The sequence below is a fragment of the Heliconius melpomene genome, chromosome 12 (genome assembly GCF_056956725.1).
Source record: "Heliconius melpomene rosina isolate 202511_hmr_F chromosome 12, ASM5695672v1, whole genome shotgun sequence".
In the NCBI taxonomy this organism is placed as follows: Eukaryota; Metazoa; Arthropoda; class Insecta; order Lepidoptera; family Nymphalidae; genus Heliconius; species Heliconius melpomene.
Genome location: NC_140400.1, coordinates 12,604,089 through 12,621,765, shown reverse-complemented (window position 1 = coordinate 12,621,765; position 17,677 = coordinate 12,604,089). Strand labels below are relative to the sequence as shown.

At 31.2% G+C, this 17,677-nt stretch overlaps 4 protein-coding genes across 4 annotated transcripts; all 4 read right to left on the bottom strand.

Annotated features, from left to right (window-relative positions):
- Positions 1-126: 126 nt before the first annotated feature.
- LOC146533933 (NADH dehydrogenase [ubiquinone] 1 alpha subcomplex subunit 6-like) lies at positions 127-1,546 on the bottom strand. Its single transcript, XM_085194074.1, has 3 exons — positions 1,201-1,546; positions 675-790; positions 127-371 (listed from the first exon to the last, which is right to left on the bottom strand). Exons 1-3 carry the CDS (start codon positions 1,319-1,321, stop codon positions 246-248), a joined length of 363 nt encoding a protein of 120 aa, XP_085050200.1. The 5' UTR covers positions 1,322-1,546; the 3' UTR covers positions 127-245.
- Positions 1,547-4,095: 2,549 nt separating this feature from the next.
- Positions 4,096-5,467, bottom strand: LOC146533932 (NADH dehydrogenase [ubiquinone] 1 alpha subcomplex subunit 6-like). The gene is made up of 3 exons (XM_085194072.1): positions 5,247-5,467; positions 4,528-4,643; positions 4,096-4,433 (listed from the first exon to the last, which is right to left on the bottom strand). The coding sequence occupies exons 1-3, from the start codon at positions 5,374-5,376 to the stop codon at positions 4,305-4,307; spliced, it is 375 nt and encodes a 124-aa protein (XP_085050198.1). The 5' UTR covers positions 5,377-5,467; the 3' UTR covers positions 4,096-4,304.
- A 661-nt stretch (positions 5,468-6,128) lies between these two features.
- LOC146533931 (uncharacterized) lies at positions 6,129-12,425 on the bottom strand. The gene is made up of 15 exons (XM_085193812.1): positions 12,378-12,425; positions 12,157-12,298; positions 10,568-10,858; positions 10,250-10,372; positions 9,915-10,060; positions 9,792-9,824; positions 9,627-9,714; positions 9,381-9,533; positions 9,081-9,231; positions 8,112-8,328; positions 7,972-8,031; positions 7,766-7,892; positions 7,272-7,411; positions 7,001-7,113; positions 6,129-6,299 (listed from the first exon to the last, which is right to left on the bottom strand). The coding sequence occupies exons 1-15, from the start codon at positions 12,423-12,425 to the stop codon at positions 6,191-6,193; spliced, it is 1,941 nt and encodes a 646-aa protein (XP_085049938.1). The 3' UTR covers positions 6,129-6,190.
- Positions 12,426-13,172: 747 nt separating this feature from the next.
- Trm7-32 (tRNA methyltransferase 7-32) lies at positions 13,173-14,266 on the bottom strand. The gene has a single exon (XM_085194736.1). The coding sequence runs from the start codon at positions 14,054-14,056 to the stop codon at positions 13,178-13,180; it is 879 nt and encodes a 292-aa protein (XP_085050862.1). The 5' UTR covers positions 14,057-14,266; the 3' UTR covers positions 13,173-13,177.
- Positions 14,267-17,677: the final 3,411 nt, after the last annotated feature.

The following is a 17,677-nucleotide window of genomic DNA, read 5'->3' as shown; positions in this document are numbered from 1 at the left end:
AAATATGTACGTATTTCACAATCCTGAGGTGACATCTCCGACCACTCGCTAAGATTATACCGATTTTTTGGGATATTTGGCAAGAGGTTCAAATAGTAAATACATTTATAAATAAAAGAGCACACAAAAATAAATAAATTCTGTTTTTAATAACTGCAAATTTGCTATTTAAAAGTTTATAGGGCGGTAAATAAGTATATTTATTTAGATATTGCAACGAACAGATAACAATAGGATGCAGTCAGTCACTCTTCGTTGGCTAAAAACTTTCCTATGAAGTCACATGGCTTATTCTCGTTTGGATACCAATGAGCCATGATATGACCCTTCTGTTGCCATTGATGGGTGATCTCTTTAAGGTTTATAAAGCCCTGTCAAAATTAATGTTGACACATTAGTATTACAAATGCTTACCAAAGTTGGTCTTTGTAGAGCACCGGTACAGCGTCTAACTACAAACGCAACGGTTGTGGGTTCGATTGTCACCCAGGGAAATGAATTGTTTTCATTTCCTTTCTATAGCAACAAGACAACACAATTAGGTGGAGAGTGGAAAACGGAGGGTCTTGTCCCTATGTGTCCTTTTTTATTCGGGAAAGAACGAGAAGCTTAAAAAAATGCTGATATATGCCCTTCGTATTTAATATATAAAACCTAAAATAATTCTATCACACCTTTAATACCAAAATGTCAATAACTCGTAGATCCGTAATACAAGCATTTTTATAAAAATATTCCCTCAATTTCCTTCGGCAATCCAGCTCGCTCTTTGGAATGTCAAAATGTTTTACTGTGGATTTAATGAGCAGTATTTAAAACAAGTATAAAACGATAACATGTGCAAAGTAACGCTATATGTAATTGGACATAATATGTAGATGCCAGTGACGTAGCTAGGGGGGTGCGAGCGGGGCGGTCGCACCGGGCATCAAAAGGAAAAGGGCATCAAAGTCGACGATCAGTGTGTTTTTTCTTTGTTTTTTAGACCTTATACCATTTTAAACGGCATCAAGTCCTCTAAGCCGCACAAATATTTTAAATTAACTTTCTGTAGTGATTCAATTACTGAAAAAATATAATAATATATATTTTTAATAAAAACAATTTTTAACATAAACTAAGATATTGTTTCTCGTCTGATTACCTTGTAAAAAAAGTATGATATATCAGAAACTATATTTTAATGACCAAACAACTCACCGATGTATGGAAGATATCGATAATATGCTCTATATAAGCTCATGACGCGGACGTGGGACTCACAAAAATTTGTGGAAAATATAGGCTTAGCTATCTTGCACCCTACAGAAACTGTAGCCATAACTTCTTATATAAGTATATTTTAATGAACTATGTTGTACGAAATTTAAAAGAAAACGAAAGTAGATATTTTATAAATAAACTTTTTATGCTGATGTGCATTGACATTTAATATTTGTCATAAAAATCACAAAGGTTCTATTTCCTCTTTGCATAATAATCAAATTGTATTTAGAGTATATAAAACCTATCCTGCCCAAGCTTAACGGCTATACAAGAGTAAACACATTAACCCTTATCTTCGCAAAAATTTTTTTTTAAGAAAAGCAATAAATATGCATACTGTTAGCTTCTTTGGGCTACAAAAAACATAAAAAAAATAAATAAAAAAATCATAATATGAAAATTTCGGAAAAACACGATGTATACTATACTATACATTGCTACACGTACAGTGATTCTACCATTTTTAAGAATGTATATTATACTATACATTGCGATACTTAGGGAGGGTGGAAATGTTACTGGTAGCTTTTAAAATATACTGAAAGATTATTATAAATAATATGATTTTAAATAAAAACAACTATATTAATGGAAGTAAAAATGTTTAATTAAAAAAATCATTCTCAAATAATTTTTTGTTACAAAATAATAACTCAGAGATCCTATTGCTTGCGGTGGTACTCCAAAAACACCTTCGATTCTTCACAAAACAAAGGTAAACCTTACATTTTATGCACACGGTACGTGCCTGGCCAGCTTTGCAGTACACATGTACTTGCACATTTGATATCCGGTTATTTGCGGCCAACGGTATTATTTGTCATAGCCAATATCATGGCAAGATCGTTAAGATACCGGTTTTGTATTTTTGCTTGGCGGGAAATCGTGTAAATTTTTCACTGAAATGTTTCGACTTAATAGTCTATACTAATATAATAAAGCGGAAGAGTTTGTTTGTTTGTTTGTTTGTTTGTTTGTTTGTTTGTTTGTTTGTTTGTTTGTTTGTTTGTTTGTTTGAACGCTAAGATCTCTGGATCTACTGGATCGATTTACTATGTTTTTGTTTTGTATGAAAGCTGCATTCTTCAGAAGTGCTATAGGCTATATAATACTAATAAATTAAAATACTTTCTTATTTGACATGCAATTTATTCTGCCATGTTAATAACAACCGTCGTCGCTACGCGACCGCGTTCGTTACCGCGTCATTTTGATATTCATCCTTATGAAAATAAATATAATAGTCACTTTTAGCATTTCATCGAGATTGAAATTATATTTCTATAGAAATTATATTCTTATATTTCAAGCAGGCGTAGCCGCGTCCGGGTCCGCTAGTCGTATATAAAGCTAAAACTATTTTTACTTCCAACACCCATTGTCTCTTCTTCTTCTTCAGCGATAATGCCCGTAAAAGTGTCATCTCTTATGTAGAGCAAGAACTCATACATGATGTCACACACCGACTCTGATTTAGTTCTTGAAACTCCATTTACAAGGCCTATTTGGTTTATATTGACGTCGATTTTCTTCTTCATTCATTCTTTACAAGAAAGAATTAAGAAATGAGGTGTAAGAGACACTTCGGTGGTATCGGCATGAATATCAGCTGCATGCGTTCCTATCTCATAATCAGAAATTTGTAAGAGGTTTAACCTTTCGAGATTTGAATTTATCGATGGCTCTGGAGAACCTTCTGTTCATCCAATCATTCCAGCTTCATTACTGTTACTAGCTCCGTCACTTGTGTCAGAGTCTGCATTCTCTTCAGGCACTAAGGAGAAAATGCGCCTAGCTCTATCACCCATAGAGTTTAAAACCAAAGCAAAAGACACATGCAAAAAACCAACACCAAAGATAAGCCAAACCATATTGTGTTATAAATAGGTAAATAATGAATGTAATATTATTTGTCCCTTTATATAGTTAGGTAGTCATGCAGTAATAATAATAATAATAGTATTTTTATGGGAATCGAACCCATAACTTTGTGTGTAAGCTATCTAGAACCACTATATCAAGGCGGCAGTACAACTGGCTTTTACATTATAATAAAATTGGTATAGTATATAAGAAAAACATACTTGAAATTTACATTTTATAGTAAAGTTCCAAAAAATATTGATCCTGTGAAGTTGGCAATGTATATTATACTATACACCACCGACGAAAGGTAAACGACTGCAACTGCGGCAATGTATAGTATAATATACGTTATTAAAAAACACGAAAAAAACATACTAATTCATATAGCGACATCAGCATATATATAAAAATGTGTAAGAACATACATTTAGGAATGTGTATTTTATAATAAACATACATATTTAGGAGTACAAACATAAAAATAAAATAAAACTTACCTTAGAGAAATCTGAGCAGCGCGTCTTGACGGTTATTTTTGACAATTTTTTTAAAACTATCATAGATAAACTACTATTTTTATTTTTGAAGTATAAATAAATGTCTAGAAATGTCATATGTTTAATAAAACTAAGTTAAAAAATATTTTATAGCGATCGTATATTTTTATAAAGTTGTATGTATAGTATACTATACAAAATGAAGATAAGGGTTAAAATCCATTCAATAGTTCCAATGCCAACTGTCAATATTTTTTAGTTTGTATTCAATAAATATATCAAGAAATAACTATTTTTTCAATTTTTTTAATAAAAAAATTAATCTTTTAATTTTTTTATTGATTTATTATAGAATAACTGTGGATAGATCAGTTCTTTTAATAGCATCACAATAGGTTAGACGTGCTTCTGCTAAAACGGTCTCAAATTATGATGTTGATTCTCATTTTGACATAAAAAACTAATCTCAATGGAATCATAATAATTTTATTCATTATAATTTTCATAAAGTATAGCTGGTATGATTTGATAATTATCTTTCTCCATCATCCAGATGATGTGAAGCAGCACTCTTATTTGAGCTTGTAAATAATAATAATAAATCATTATAACGTAACACATTTCTCTATTTCATAATTTCTATACAATTATTGATTTCAATAGTTCATCTTAAATTTATTCTAGACCAGAGAAGAATTTTGATAAGAAATCCTTAGGCTTAGGTTCTTCAGTAGGCTTGAAATATGCCATTACATGACCTTTTTGTTTCCAGATGTTTACTACTTCTTTAAGTTCCATTTGCCCCTGGAAAAATATATTGTATATTAAGTATTTAAAGTATACACCAATTTACCTAGCTTACAACACACAATACAATAATTATCAAATCTATACCCACTTTGATAACTAGCATATCAATAACTCTGATATCAGCAACATCTTTATTTTTTAAAAATACTTCTCTTAGTTTTGCACGACATTGTTGTTCTGATTTTGGAATATCAAAGTCTTTAACTGAAACAATTTTTTAAATTATTATATTGATTCTTATATGGATTGCTTATAGGATTTTTAAAGAAAATATAGCATATGATGTGAAGTGAGATATTTAGACTTTCTCAAAAAATATTTTAAAGATGTAATTCAATGAAACAAGGTTTTCAGGAACTGAAACCCAAGTTTTGGCATTGGTCTCAGTATTGGTCAAAATTAAACCTTTTTACTATTTAAGATGACAAACTGAAAAATCAATGTCAATGTAGGTTCAGAATAAATAAATAATTGAAAGTAATGTAAGCATGTTAAGCTTTCATCTTAAAAATGTTTATCAAAACTCAGTGTAATGTACATATTAATAGTATATGAATACATTAATTGATGTTATGTTATATTTATTATAGACTATAGAAATTTATTATTATTAATTGAAATTTACGGTATAATGGGATTGTGTGGTTTTTTACTCGTGGTCCACAAAAATAAGCGGAGTGACGTACAAGTGCAAAGTTTCAGCAGCCGAAGGTTTTAGCAAGGCCGTTTCAGATTGTTTTGGCCGAAACCGAGAATATGACCGAAACTAAAAACTAAATAAAATTGATGACATAACACATTACAAACCTATGTAAGGAATTTGACGAAACCATGCTTTGTATAAGTTTAAAACGCGCAATCTGGCTTCAGCTTGGCTCAATGATAGAACTGGCCTCACGTTTTTCGTACCAACTTGAATGGCCTTTCTTGCAGCCATTTTACAAAGATATTTCCAGTTTTTTAGTTTCAATCACTCGCTTAATATTATTTTGTCAACAATTGACAGATGACAGCAACTGACATTTGAAACAGCTTATACTTATAGATATAGAACTACAATTTGTTCCTTGCCATTAATAAAGCATTTGACATAATATTATTATATTTTTTCATAATTTATAGTACCGTACCATACGGTAGCTAAAAAGATTCATTAGTTTAGTTACTTTCATCATAATTTACTTCGGAATAATTTTGTATATTTCCATCATAATAAAACATAAGCATATCAAATTGCTTCAAGAGCCTAGAGGGAGATTTTATAGAACCTGATAAGTACGATTAGGGAATATCAAAGGTAAGAAACTATTTAATGTACTTTATTTACCAACAATGACTGCCAAAACAACCACCATCCAAATTTTCTATTCTTAAATAGTACTTAAGTTGGGTGTATGCGTACAGAAATTTTCAGGTTTTATAACATAACGAACGCCCGACTCTTTGGCCATTCACATTAGTTAATAAAATTATGAAACTTAAATTCTACTTAATGTTACTTAGGTATTTTTTTGGCTTCAAGCTTTATCCCGTACATCGCGTGCTTGTGCCTCTGCGCCACAATTGACCTGGGTATTTCTTAAAGAAATAAAATACATTTTTAACAATTAATAGTTATAATTAAGATATTTTTTTACAATATTCTATATATTTCCTTAAATATCTAAAGTTTATAACACAAAGTTCCGAAGTAAACAACAAACAAATAAACAAATTCAAACGAAAACATTTCATAGTCCATCAGTGTCATTTCATAGTGGACATGTCTTAGACCCATGTTTCGGTGTAAGTTCTGAACTGTAGGGATTTATGAGGAACGTGTCTTTCATACGTCCAGGCATATATGTAAAGTAAATATCTCTGAAAAAGAACAATTATTTCTTGTTATTCTTTGTTCTGATACACATAAGATATAATAAAAAGTTACTTATAATTAAAAAAAATAAGGGAATTTGAACCGGCTCCTCTTGGAAAGTTTCCGTATATTTAATTCGGTTGTTTTAACACAAACACCTATACCTATTTGTCTTTCTACAGTACGTAGACGTCGTTTTCGGAGCTCTTCCTTTCCTTCTTCCTGGCATTAATCCCGGCTATTACCAGGGTCTGCCTTCCTACTTAACCTACTCCACTTTGCACGTTCTTTTGCGTCATATCCAGAGGATGTATATCCAGAGGATGTCCTGACTAATATCTGTCCGATATTTGTATGTGGGCATACGGGTACGCGACCCCGGATCCTCGAGCCGCCACTCTTACATCCTCATCCAGTCCGTAAGAATGGTGTCCTAACTCCCCCCCCATTCCCCTCCTCGTTTCCTTGGCTCCCTCCTTTTACCTATCCTATCCCTTCTATTTTCCTCTCCCCTCGGTTTTTCCCCACAAAGGGGTTTTGGAGGTCAGACGGCAGTCGCTCCATTTAAAAACCGCCAACCGCCACTTATATGGACCGACAACGAAACGTCGTTTTCGGAGCTCAAATTACTTATATAGGTATGTATTTGGAGGTAAATGTATCAACTGTGTAAGTGGTAATTATAATTAAAAAATAAGTGACTTACAAGAACGCTTTACTTGGATATGCATCATATTTCATTGTTGACCACCACAATCGAGTCTGATTGAGTTGCTTTAGTCTGTTTCTAGTTACAAAGTCGTTTAAAAGTATTTCAAACTGTAAATAAATGTATGTCTACCATTATGAATTATCCCTTTCAGAATTCTATTACATAGTAAATAGAATAAAGCCGAAAAATTGAACAGAAAAATATTCATTCAAGTAGGTGTATAATATAAACTATTATATTAATTTCAATATTGGGAAGTGCTTACCAACGTTTGCACCAAATGTCGGTGAGACCAGTTCATATATTTTAGTTGTTTCAGTGTAAAAGGTATTCTGTATGCTCGGGCTCTAAAATCCACGTGCTTGAGATCGAGCCATCTACGTTGCGATTGTAAAAGGAAATTTTCTAAAAAGTCGATATCAGAGTGAAGAAATGGAAATATTAAATATTTTATGTTCTCGAGTGGAAAGCGAAGCCACAACCTGCCAGGTTAACAGTTACACCCTGGTCGCCCTGCACCGTGACTGGACCTTAATATTAAAAAAAATAACATTTTTGGAAAATAATATTTACATTAAAAATAAATAGAGGCTGTCGTGTGACGTTGTAGGCAAGCGTATGACGTCTACGCAACGGTTGCGGGTTCTATTCCCGGGTGTATTAAATAATTAATATTTACAAGTTTCCTTTTTTATTATTGATTGAATTTTAAGTATTATGTGCAGGATAAGCGTGAAGCTGAAAAATAAATATACATACTCTCATTGGCTATTGATATACGTCCTTTCACTCTGTTTCGTACCCATTCCTGTAGATTATTTAATAAATTGGCTTTTGGTAAATGTGGTATTAATAAAGGAGAATCCGATAGTTCTGCTAAAAAAGCCTGAAAATAATTTTGATAAAAACATCTTTTCAATATTTTAAAATACTTTTTATACAAAGTTTAATTCTTAAGTAACTACCGCAAGCAAATCTTTTTCTTTCAAACCAGACGGCGAAATGGTCGGCATTGAAGGCTCGGGCTATGAAAAAGAATAATAAATATCACATTTTTAATTTATAATTCACAAATAAAATATGAGTTTTTTATTATGATACATACAGTAGGTTCAGCAGACATCAGTGAATCTCTAACTGTGTCTCTTATGAAATCTTCGACCGGATCTAGTTGATGTACTTTAGCGTTGTCCACCCAATAAGGCCCATGTCTCGTGGGTTGGTAGAAATATTTTTCCAAGCATTTTCCTTCATTATAAAAGTCATAGAGATGACCACAAGTGCATTTGGAATTTTTTATATACTCCATTACAGAATCTTCCCTAAAATAATGTAAATAATCATGTACTCGTACTTATATTTACTTTAACACATATCAACTTAATCATAAGGAGGTACTTTGTCTTAGCTTTAAATATGAAATGATAAAATTTACTATATTAAAGTTCATAAATATCGTATATACTTAGCCACGGCTTTCAATGATTTTATTCTAATTTTATAATAATAGGTACATCACGAGCATTCCACAAACTACCTAGGTAGATGGAAAAAATGTGGTTCTCCGAAAAGAAAAGAGACTCCGCTTTCAAGGTATCTATTCAAATATATTCCGTATTTTATATAAACTGTGATTTAGCGGCCTTCGCTAAAAATATATTTAATATTCCCTTTTTTATTAGATCGAATCCACAACTACCGCATTCATACTTAGACATTTCGATACTGTAATAAACTTTGTTTAAAATCAGCCGGTGTTCCAGGTTAGGCAGAAGGAATCTATAGTGTTAAGACACTCTGCTCCCCATTTTCGTCAAATTCTTGAGGTGTGTTGAGGAGCAAAACTCAACGCTGCGATTAGCCATGATACTAGACCAAGCAAATAATAGTGTGATAAATGTGATACATTCTCGCAAGTGGAAGACGTAGGTACCCACAAGATCACAGTCACATCTCAGAAGTCGTCAAGATTACAGTCACATGCTTGTGCCGCTGCCACGACGATATTAAATACGATTTTATCAAATATATATTTACTCATTTTTACTATTAAGAGAAAATAAAATATATCAACCATTTTGCAATACAATCGCAATTTTCGTCACAAATATCACTGACATCGCGCGGGTACTTCCAATAGCCTTGTATATTAATAACAAATTCTCCGTTAAAGCACGCTACTCCACCGTTCAGCGGAATATATCCAGTTGGAAGTAGAGCAACATCTTGGAACATAATTAATATTTATAAAAATGACGATACATATTTTTAATAAATTACAATTATATATATATATATATATATATATATATATATATATATATATATATATATATATATATACCAAAATAATATATGATTTTATATTGCTTACTATTTAACAAAAAGCGTGGTCTGCCTCCTAAGAACGAGACACCTCCCAAGTGATATTGTACATTTTTATAAGGCGCTTTATATTTAGCTTTTGCTTTCTTTTTAAACATTTTTAATTTATTAACATACGCGACCATTTTGGGATCAGTGTTACCTGTAAGAAATCATTTTCATTTGTCAGTTAATGTAATATATATATATATAAAGAAATAGGCGTCTCTATTAGGTACTATATTCAAATACTGACGTAAGGTACTCGGTGGTTCCCAGAATTTATATTTACATACTCTCTCAGAATGTTTCTCTTTTTTATTTCTCTCTTTACGTTTTTCAAGCTATAATGAAATAAAATTATATGAGATCTCTAAAAAAAAGTTAACTCAAATAATTACATAGTACAACAATATCTTACAAATCCAGGATCCTTACAAAGCCTTTCGTAACTCTGAAAAATTATCACATGTCACAATAACTATTTAAACATAATTATATTTAATAATATATAAAAATGAATGCTTGAATATCACTCTCCTACCTCATCACTTCGAAGCCTGACTTTGTATCCGAGCGGTAAGGGCTTTTTCTTTTGTTTTTTGTTAGAGTGAGTACTATAACACGGTATGTAACATTTTTGAAGATATTCTCCGTAACGAGTATTAGGCTGAGTATTTTTTGGAGTTTCTACAAATTCGTATTCGTTATAACAAATATTAAATACATTTTGTCTTTTGTAAGTATTTTAAGGGATTGCTTAACTTATTGTTACAACATACAAATCCTATTCTAAGATATATTAAATACAAGCGATTGCCTATTCATTTAATAAATGGAAAAGTACCTACAGATCCTACTATTTTCTAATAAACTTACTTTTCTCTGTAACTTCTGTCGGTGGTCGGGACCCATATGTTAATTTTTCCAACCTTTCTATGCACTCTGTCATATCCACGAATACAAGACATGATATTAAAATCATTGCGTCCATGTCATATTCTACAAAAATAAATTTAAAAATCTGCATGCATTAAATTAATCGAGTGTTCTAAGTATGTCTTCTACACTGTGTTAGATATTTAGGAGACCATCTAATCAGCAAACTAAATTACAGTGGTACGGATGTAATTAATACAAGTGTAGTAGTAAAAATCAATTGTAGTAAAAACATTTTTACTGCTGTACTTTATTTACCTCCTCGCAATTCACTGGGTGGACGCTTATAATGTGCAGTATACAAGTTCCAAATAAATACTCCAGGGTCTTCAACAGAGTCTGTCATAGCTTTCATTAGAAGAGGTTTCGGTATCTTTAAAGTGATGCCTAAGTCCGATAATGACTTACGTATCCTAACCGGTAAATCTTCTAGTAAATCTTGATGGATATTTGACTTCAAATCACTTAAAATTTCTATTTGGCTGCTAGAAAGTTCGCAATACCATGGCGGACCAACTTCACGATTTAGCCTTCTTAACTTGCGTTTTTCTACAAATTAATCACGGATAATTACAATAGTACCTATCCAAGCAAATTAAAAAAATCAAGGCTTATGTAGTCAAGAAAAACATTTTAAAACTGGCCTATTGTAGAGAGTTCAGACACTCTGCTGGACACCACTATCTGCTTACCCAGTAGACCAGAAGAATGAAAGCGATTTAAAATAAGAATATCCCAATTAATATCAATCCTTATTTGGGATACTCTCAGTTACAGTCTGTCATAGCTTACTACAGTCAAAGGTTACTACACTGCATACGTCGTCGTCTAAATATTTTTTTGTAGATGGATAAAAAAAGGAACAAATTTTATAATTAATATAAAATACCTAACAAGATTATACGAGGCCATAATAACACAATGGGAGACAGTGGACGTAATCGTTGTCGGTTTTATCTAGGGATATTAATCAAGTCAAATAATTTTATTCAAAACTAGCGACCCGCTCGCATCTTTGCCCGTTTGTATTACAAAATTATTTCTTTTCTCATTTGAATCTGATGCAGTCGTGTCGCCGGGACACTAGAGTGTGAGTGGAACGTGACGGTTGTGGGTTCGATCGCCACTCAGGAGAATGAATTATTATTTATCAATATTGTTATTTCTTCGCCCTGGCACCAAGGCAAAAGCCCTCCGTTGAGTTGCGTTACTCACCACGGAATACCTCCAAAGGTTTGGCGGAAAGTCGAGAATAGAGTCTTAACACTAGGTTCCCTCTGCCTAACCTGCTATGTGCTGTATATAGCGTGAGGTGATTTTATTTATTGGATCACTATTGTGATCCAATAACATTATCATTTTTGTTCAAGTCAATATTCATACATTGAAAATTTAAATTTCAATCAGTTGCATGACAATGATACTTAGGTATTTTGTAGCAATATTGTAGCATGTTATCTATGAGCTGATTTTAAAACTAACACTAAATGTGATGGCAAGAATTGCCAAAATATAATAGCGAAAACTGCATTTAAGTCGTTACTGAGGTTAGCGTGCACAAACACACAGATAAACCGACAAACAGATAAAAAACTTTGAGTTCTATACATTTATAAATTGTTCCAATAATAGTTTTCCTCGTAGATCATTTACAGCTTAATTACATGTATAGATAAGAAGTCATAAGCTGTACATATTTAGTTACTCAACATGTCCATGTCTCGAATTCCGGCGGAAAGCGAATTGCGTCTACCCTATTATATAAGGGATAAGGCGTAAATCTAAGAAAATGAAACGTAACTTAAAGACAATATTAATTATTTTTATAGAAAAAAAATAATGAATACCTTCACAATAATAATAATATCTTAAATCTTTTAGATATTTAAGCCACATTCCAACTTTTTCGTTGTATGGCTTCTTATCAACATTATCTCTCATTTCTTTCTCTAAGTAAACCCATACCGGTTCTTTGGGATCATATATTTTCTACAAAAAATATAACAAAACATGACAGATCATGGAAAGCATTTTGTTACTAATACCAACTTTTAATTTTTTGATTTACCTTGTGTTTCAGAAAATACTGAACAGTGGGCATTTTGTACGGCGACATTTTATCAATATTTTATAATATGAATGTAAACGATAATTTTGAATTCAATGAAATTTTGAAATTTAGCAATTTACCAACATAGGCACTAAAAATTTCATGTAATGAATAATAAATGTGTCAAGAACCATTATTTTTATAAGTTTATCAGCCAGTGATATTTTAAACAAAATAATTTAAAACAACTTTTAAAAGTATGATATCTTTTTATTATCTTAAACTTAATAGTTCATGCATTGAAAATGTTATATTATTTTATTGTATGTGCAATTTTTCAATTAAGTAGAACAACAAAAACTGGCCCAAGATGGTGTTCTATGAAATTCCCCTATTCTTCTAGTTTCTTTTAGTTCTTCAGAGTAGTTTGTATGATATCTGTGTTGTTACTACAGCAAATATATTATAAAATATTGATCAAAATATAAACAATATTAAATAAAAATAAATAAGAAAATTTTTTTTTTATAACTAACTTATTTTACATTTGTTTTAAAAAAGACAAGTTTGATTATCAACACAATTACTATCTTCAATTATTTTTCTGCCATTGTAATTGCTTCTTTCAATAATCTTCTAAAATAATTGTTTTTACCTTCATTTACTCCCCACATATAGCAGGTTTGGGGAAAGAACCTAGGCTCAAGACACTATAGTGCACTTCCTACTGCTATTTAGAGACATTGCATTTTTTTGTAGGGAAAGTGGCAAGAAGACTTAAGTATAATGGTAATAATAAATGAAATAACACCAAAATTTTAATCATTTTTTATTTGTAATGTCTTAGTTTTATCTAGTATGTCCTTGTATGGGGGATTGATAGGCTCTTGTACTGGTTCTCTATATTCATATGATTTTTGTCCATCTAATAACAATGAATATGATGTGTCAGAATCGTAAGCACTCAGATCACCACATGCATTAAATGGTACTATTATCCTATTTGATCCAGTAAATTGGTTAAAATTGCAATATTTATGATCTAAAAGGGGATTGACCATTGTTGGCACATAACCTGGAGGTGCTTTATAATTTTGACATATTACAAATGCTTCAATACTAGAATTCCTTGAGCTTCTTGGTTTTGAAACAGTTACATAATCAAAAAAAAGTTTTAACTGTGAATATAATAAGGTGACATCTTTGCCTCTAAATATTTTAGCAACAAATACACCACCTTCTTTCAGAACATGTGTAGTTATATTAAGAGCAGCGAGAAGAAGCTGTGATTGGACATACTCATCAATGTCATGTAAGCCTGTTACATCTGGTGCTCCATCACAGACAACCAAATCTGCCTTTAAACCTTCAAATTCTTTAATTATTTCATGAGCTGTAGAAATTTTTGTAATATCCCCTTGTATTTGTTTTACTCCAGGAAGTGCCGCCATGGCTTGCAAATCAACTGCAACTATTTTCACATCATCAGTGTTCGATGTATTTTGTCTAAGTTTTTTAGTCAATACCTGGCTCCAGCTGCCTGGTGCAGCGCAGAGATCAACGGCTCTTAGAACACCTTCAAAAATGTTGTATTCTTCGTTTATTTGTAATAATTTAAATGCACTACGAGCCCTCCAGCCTTCTTCTTTCGCTAACCTATAATATATATCTCTTTTGTCTTTTGATGTTTTTCCCATTTTGTTAATACTAATGAGTTAGTTATTTTTATTTAACCTATATAATAAATATACAATATAGTGTTAACACTAACCAAAAAAATTAATACTGTGACAAAATTTTAATATTTCTAGTATTTATTATAAATCTGAAATATTGAATACATGAATACAGTCAATACAAAAGAACACCAGCAAAATTGTTAAATGTGACAAGGACAACTGACAATGTGAGTTGTTTGTGACACAACCACAGAACACATATTCCCAAAGAGACATAACACAACTCACAAGACACTTGTGATTAAAAGTTTTTTTATCATATTATGTTAGAATAAAAAAATATTATAAATTTTACTCAGTCATCGTTAATTTTGTAGTTTTTTTGATAATAATAAATATGTTGAACTAAAAGGTTCCCCTATCCTCTTAATTTTTAATAGTAATGCCTATAATATGCTATAAATTAAAGTATTACATTTTAATACAATCTGACCAATAAATAATACTTTAATATTACTATATTAATATTAGGTTTTTATTTTCCAACTGCCATAAAAATTTTACTTTATTTTAAGTATTATTATTATATGATTCAATCAACCGTTGTTTTTTTTTTCATTTAACGTTCCATTAACAAAGTAAAATATGTTAAATTGGCACGCCTAAAATTATACAAGGAACCAAAGGCAAAGATATGAATTTAATTTATAATAAGCCAGTATATGTTCCTTGATAATAAGCTATCTGTGTAATCAAGTTATACCTACTGCAGTTTGTAAAATGTAAACATCAACATAAGATTTGGTCAAAAAACAATATTTATTAATTATTAGTTTTTTGACTAGTAATAAGTTATTAAGTCATTGTACCCTTTATAAATCAAGTGCATTCTTTAGATTTACACGAGACTATAACGGTAAAACAATGTCAGATACGGAAGAATTTCAACATTTCCTAGATTTTACTCAAAGAGCAAAGCAACAAGTTTCTAGACAGTATTTAAGAGATTTTGATGACCCATTTACAAAATATAGCGTTAAAGATTTTTTTGCTAGGTACCGATTTACGCCACAAGTTGTCAAAAATAGTATAATACCTATTGTCGACTCCGATTTAAGGAAACCAACTGCTAGAGGACTTCCCTTTGCTCCTGAAATCATGATATTAATATCACTGCGATATTACGCGACAGGAAGTTTTCAAGTATGTCCAGATTATAGTTTATTACTATCCACTACAGATAAAGTTTTTCTGTGAAAATATTTATCCTTTCCATTTTTTTTTTAGAAACTTCGAGGAGATGTTATGGGTATTTGTCAACAATCAGTTTCCAGAATAATTGCTACTGTGTCATTGCTTTTAGCGAGAAAAATGAAAGATCTCGTAAAGTTTCCTCCAAAACTTGAGGGAATAAGTTCAATAAAGTATGTTTTTATTGGTCTTTAAAAATTTTTATAATAAATGCAATAAAATATATATTTATAGATATTTTTACATTATTTTTTTATATGTATAGACAAAAGTTCTATGAAATAGCTGATTTCCCTGGAGTTGTTGGATGTTTGGGTTGCACCCACATTAAAATAAAAAATCCTGGCAGTAATGCTGCTGAAGTGTTTAGAAATAAAGAAGGATGGTTTTCTTTCAATATCCAAGCTGTGGTAGGACCTGATTTGCAGTTTTTAAATTTGGTTGCACGGTGGCCAGGTAGTACTCAGGACAGTTTTATATTTGACAGTAGCTCGTTAAAACAAAGAATTGATAATGGTGAATTGCAAGGAATTTTACTTGGTGATAGTTGGTAAGTAACATATGTCTTCATGATTCCTAGTTTATTAAGTCTAAATATTATTTTAAATAAGGCATGGAAATATATTATTTTTATTTTAGTTATACCTTAAGTCCAGCAATAATGACACCATTTTTGTCACCAAATAACACAGCTCAAGAAAGATACAACAAAAGCTTAATAAAAACAAGAAATGTATTAGAACAAGCATTTGAAGTTTGGAAAAGAAGGTTTCCATGTCTGCAGGTCATCTCTTTTAAAACTTACATGTATGATACACTGTGCCTTAATAATTTCATTGTCCAACTATTTTTAAATGAAACTATATAATTTCAGTTTGGGATGGGAATCAAACTTGAGACAGTAGTAGCAGTGATATGCGCGTGTGCTACATTGCACAATGTAGCAATTTTATCTGATGACATAATGGACCCACTCCTACATGAAGATGAACTAGACACTATCTCAAGCCTACCCATTAATGTACAGGGATGCGGCTTCACTGCTCGAGATGCAATAGTACAAAGATATTTCCAATAAGTGTCCTAGGTATAATAAATAAAAAATTTTCATTACCAATGTATCAAATTATTCCACTAATGCTGTCGTTCTAATTGAGTTCAATATGTAACTGTAATCGTGATGGTTGTGGGTTTCATAGATTTATTTATTTTTATTTTTCTGCTCTGATAAGACTCATATTCAGGTGAGAATATAGCAATATTTATTTTAACAATAGTTACTCAGCAGGTCCTGGTACATACAGAATACAATGTAAAAATTATAAAATATATCATAAAAATAAAGTAAAGTATATCTCTGGCCAACTTATCCTTCAAATATTTTGGTGTTTCTACTCAAAGAATAAGCTAGTTTTGCTGATTGTAGGAAATCTATATATGTTAAACATTATATATTTCATTTAAAAAAGTATATGTACAACCTTTTTTATATGCTTAGGAGTAAAGTACTAGTAATAACCACTGTTAGGTCATATATCATACTAGCGGACGCGCGCAGCTTCGCTAGCTTATTTAGGGGTGAATTCTAATAAACCATGAAACATTTGTTCAATGAAATATTTTTAAGAGTCTAAATTTCAAATTTTATAAAAAATCAGTGGCGATTTAAGAATTTTTCCATACAAACTTTCAACCCCTTATTTGCACCCTTAGCGTGAGAATTCTAGAAAACTATGAAACACGTATTCAATTAAATACTTTTAAAAATCTAAATTTCAAGTTTTATAAGCATCGGTGCCGATTTAATTTTTTTTCCATATAAACTTCCAACCCCTATCTCACCCCTTTAGGGTTAAAATTTTACAAAATCCCTTCTTAGTGGATGTCTAGATTACGAAAGTAAACATCTGTCCAAATTTCACGTTTCTACGCACCTTACCTCAGTCAGTGAGGACAAGTCCTTTTATATATATATTAATTTTTAATTATTTAATTATATATCTAATATAATTTGTATTAATACTTCTGCTTCCAGATTTCATAGAAAAAGAGTTTGAAGCACATATTTGCAAACTGGAGAGTTTTAATGGAACAGTAACATTTTCCTCTATATCCACGGATCAGTGAGAGTTTATTTACAAATACAGAAAATTATGCTTTTCCCATATTTGTGATGGGTCACAACTCACTAAACACTAAAATGACGACATTGACTCTATTAAATACAATTGTTATTAAATGTGTTACTTAATGTGCTATCATTTTGAGTGTACCTCTTTGAAATAAAAAATAAATAAAACAGCTTCACGTTGTGTCCCACACAGCAGGGTAGGCAGAGGGAACCTACTGTTAAGACACTCCTTTCCCGTTATCTCCAAATTCTCGAGG